This window comes from Geospiza fortis, unplaced genomic scaffold (assembly GCF_000277835.1).
Source record: "Geospiza fortis unplaced genomic scaffold, GeoFor_1.0 scaffold85, whole genome shotgun sequence".
Taxonomy (NCBI): Eukaryota; Metazoa; Chordata; class Aves; order Passeriformes; family Thraupidae; genus Geospiza; species Geospiza fortis.
In genome coordinates, this window is record NW_005054358.1 from 1,828,340 (window position 1) to 1,831,856 (window position 3,517).

Below are 3,517 nucleotides of genomic sequence, written 5' to 3' on the forward strand. Positions count from 1 at the left end.
GGGGGCTCTGCGGGGTGTGCCCCCTCCGTGTCTGCCCATAGAGCTGCAGCCTCACTCCCTCCTCTGGAGCCTGCTGCTCCTCTTCCAGCTCGGCAGTGAGCTGTGCTGAGGTTCTTCTCACGGCCAGGACTCCTGCCATGCCATTCCTGGAGGGCACCAACTGTCCTTGCCAGTCATACTGACCCAAAAAGAACAAGAGAGGTCAATCCTTGAGACTTCTGCATCTCAGTCACAGCCAAGTGCCACCATTAGTGCACATGGAGGGAAAGCAGCTTGATGGTGCCCACAGCCCAACTCTTTTTGGCCCACAGGACATAAGGATGCTGAAGCAGTGGCTTTGGAGGGAACAGAGGAGCCAGTGTGCAGGCACTGCCACCTGCACAGAGCCCTCCCACAGCTGTGGGGACAAACTGGGCTGCCCAGGCTGGCTGGCTGTACTGGCAGTGGTCCCAGCAGGCAGGAGAAGGGGACAGTGGAGAGGGTGGTGGGGAGTGGCAGGGATGTTTCCAAGAGGGCAGATACAGGTTTCAAGTGTTGCCTTGATGCTAAAGTGATCCTTCTGTCAGAGAAACCCTGTGGCATCATCTCCTGCAGTCCTGCAGAACTGACTTTGGCAATGCTGAAGTTTGCAGCACAGGCAGAAGGGTTTACATGGGGTAAACACTGTGCCTGGCTGGAGGAGGCTGTCAACAGGTCTGACAATTCCCTAACCAGTGAGTGCTTGCTGCTGGTTACCAGAGCTGCTTTTCACATCCCTCATGAGGAATAACTCCATCTAACCCACCTTTCTCTCACCCTCTGAGTTCTTTTTGAGACTCTTTGGCTTGAGAAGTGATGGGTGAAACAAGAAAACTGAAATGATTTTGTTTAGCAAGTCCCTTCTAAATACAGAGCAGGCCTTCCTGGTGTCTCACTGAGAGAGGCTTTTGCTTTGGCAGCAACAGAATCTGCTTCTTTACCATCCACAAGACTCCCCATGGGCCAGTGGGAATCCCACAGCACAAACAGCAGCAGCTCCTGTTTGACAGAGGCACTGAGCTACAGCTGCAGTGGAGCTCTTGGGGATGCCCCATGGCCAGGCTGTGTGAGGTCATCTATGTGAACATCCTGGATGTGCTGGCCAGGAAGCTCCCTGTCTGACAGGGCAACTATCATGGATAGTTCATGGAAGGATGTATCCTATGCATGGATGTGTTCATGGAAGGCCAGAGCAGAGATTTGGTTCTTCAGCCTAGTAACGACCATGGAACCACAGAATAGTTGGGGTTGGGAGGAATATTAAAGCTCACCTCATTCCAACACCCTGCCATGGACAGGGACACCTCCCACTGTCCCAGGCTGCTCCAAGCCCCGTCCAACCTGGCCTTGGACACTTTCAGGGGTGGGGGATGGGGCAGCCACAGCTGCTCTGAGCACCCTGTGCCAGGGCCTCACCTCCTCACCTCAACCAGCTGGTGCTGGACCTAAGCTGCCTCCTTTGAAAGGCAGTGGAAGTTGTGCTGAAGCATTGTTTTAAGTACAGGGCTTTACCCATCTGTCCCAGGCTGCTCCAAGCCCTGTCCAACCTGGCCTTGGACACTTTCAGGGGTGGGGGATGGGGCAGCCACAGCTGCTCTGAGCACCCTGTGCCAGGGCCTCACCTCCTCACCTCAACCAGCTGGTGCTGGACCTAAGCTGCCTCCTTTGAAAGGCAGTGGAAGTTGTGCTGAAGCATTGTTTTAAGTACAGGGCTTTACCCATCCCACCACTTGTCTCTGTGGCTGTCTCTTAAGAGGAGCTGCTCAGCCCAGCTCTGTGTGCCCCAGGGAGAATCATCCTTTACCTTGAAGAAGTTTTCCAGGACGTAGTTAGCAGCAACCCAATTGAATGCTTCTTCCTCTGGGCTGGACAGGATTTGTGCTCCTTGAAAGTTGAAGGGGGATGACTTCAGGGTGCCAGTCAGAGCTGCAAGGAGGCTGTCAGAGAGGACAGGATGGGTGAGGCTAAACACAAAAGAAAAAGAAGGCACATTTGATGTTACAGGATCCTGCCAGGAGCTGCCTGCAGTGAGGGCACACTGCAGGGCTTCTGCTGTGCTCCCTGCTTTGGGTAGTAGCCCAAAAACACAGTGACAAACCCACTCCTGCTGCTGCTTCCCCCTCCCCTCACATGGCACTGGGAGCAAGAACAGCAGAGGGCTGGTTTGAGCAATTGTGCCAACATTTAAGAATTTAGGACCTCAGTACCCTCTGTCACTGAGGAAATCCTCTGGCCCTATCCCACTGGCCTGGTCCCCTCCAGACCTTACTTTTCCCCAGTGTCTAAAAGGAGATAAAGGTCCCAGTAATGTGACTGAGAAGATGGTCCACAAGAGTGTGTGTGATAAGAGGAACCTTCCCACCACCATTTCCAATGTGCTGACGAGAAACACTCCTGCAAGCCCACGTGGGCTGTCACACAAACTGAAACCACTTGAGCTTCCAGACTGATGGGTGTTTTCCCAAGCACTAATTGTGAAAGTGTAATTGTGAAGGAGACACTGCCAGCCTGGCAGCTGTTGCAGGACTGTCATCTTCATGGCTGCCTGGGGCAACACACGGAGACACAGCCATGCCATGCTCCTCTCCTCAGGGCCTGAGGAAGGTTTACCTGGCTAGCACATTAGGGATGGCTCAGCCTGCAGAGCAGCCAGGGTGAGATGGCTGTTACAGGATGATCCCGTGATGTGTGCTGGTCTCTGGGTGTGGGTTTGCAACATTCACTCACTTCAGCTGCCTCATGCTGGCAGTGGCTCCCAGGTACAGGGGGGTTTGGCTGTGCTGCTCTGCTGGGATCTCGTTCTGGGCCCAGTTCAAACATGGCTCCAAGCTCTTCCCAGCTTTCTGAGGAGAACCTGAGTAGCTGGAGACTCCTGGACCTGAGGACCACGGAACAGAACAGAATTTTAAGGGAAGTTATGGGAGAACTGTGAGAGCTGTTACCCCAGAGATTGCTATCCTAGGACATGGTTAAGATAGAACCTGTCACAGGTAGAATGAAGGAGGTCTTCCAGGTATCCATCCTGCTAAAATATGGAACTGGGACCAAAATGTGCATAGAAATCCCAAATTACACTAAGGCTACCCTAGCTCTGCAGCTGAGACATTTATACCAGCCACATGACTGCTGCAACAGCTGAGGCTGTCTTAGCCCACAGAGGAAGAAGTGTGGCTTTAGTTGCTATAGAAATAAGCAAAGGACACAGAGGCTGATGTGTCACCTCTGTCCTCCAGCCACCGAGCCCCTGCTGGCAAGCAAGACACCCCTGCCCTACAGTGCTCTGCAGAAGGAAGCTGTGTGCCAGCCTTGACTCATTTTTCCAGCAACTCAGTGGGGTCTTAAATGCTGGTTTTGAAGAAGAGTGTCCCTTCCCCACCCTCCTGATTCCCTCAGCAGGTGCTTTGCTCTCTGTGGCTGTGTTGCCATGCTGTCAGGGCCACTCACACCTGGGCTCCAGCCCTGCCTGGGCCTCTTGTGCTGCTGCTGGCAGCAAACTGCT

At 53.7% G+C, this 3,517-nt stretch overlaps 1 protein-coding gene across 1 annotated transcript in view; it reads right to left on the reverse strand.

Annotated features, from left to right (window-relative positions):
* Positions 1-3,517, reverse strand: part of LOC102035864 (ectonucleoside triphosphate diphosphohydrolase 2-like) — a 12,670-nt gene that overhangs the window by 5,880 nt on the left and 3,273 nt on the right. Inside the window, exons 3-5 of the mRNA XM_005423798.1 lie at positions 2,746-2,896; positions 1,823-1,982; positions 9-178 (exon numbers count right to left, since the gene is read on the reverse strand). Of these exons, the coding sequence (XP_005423855.1) occupies positions 9-178; positions 1,823-1,982; positions 2,746-2,896 (481 nt within the window). The remainder of the gene's footprint in view (positions 1-8; positions 179-1,822; positions 1,983-2,745; positions 2,897-3,517) is intronic.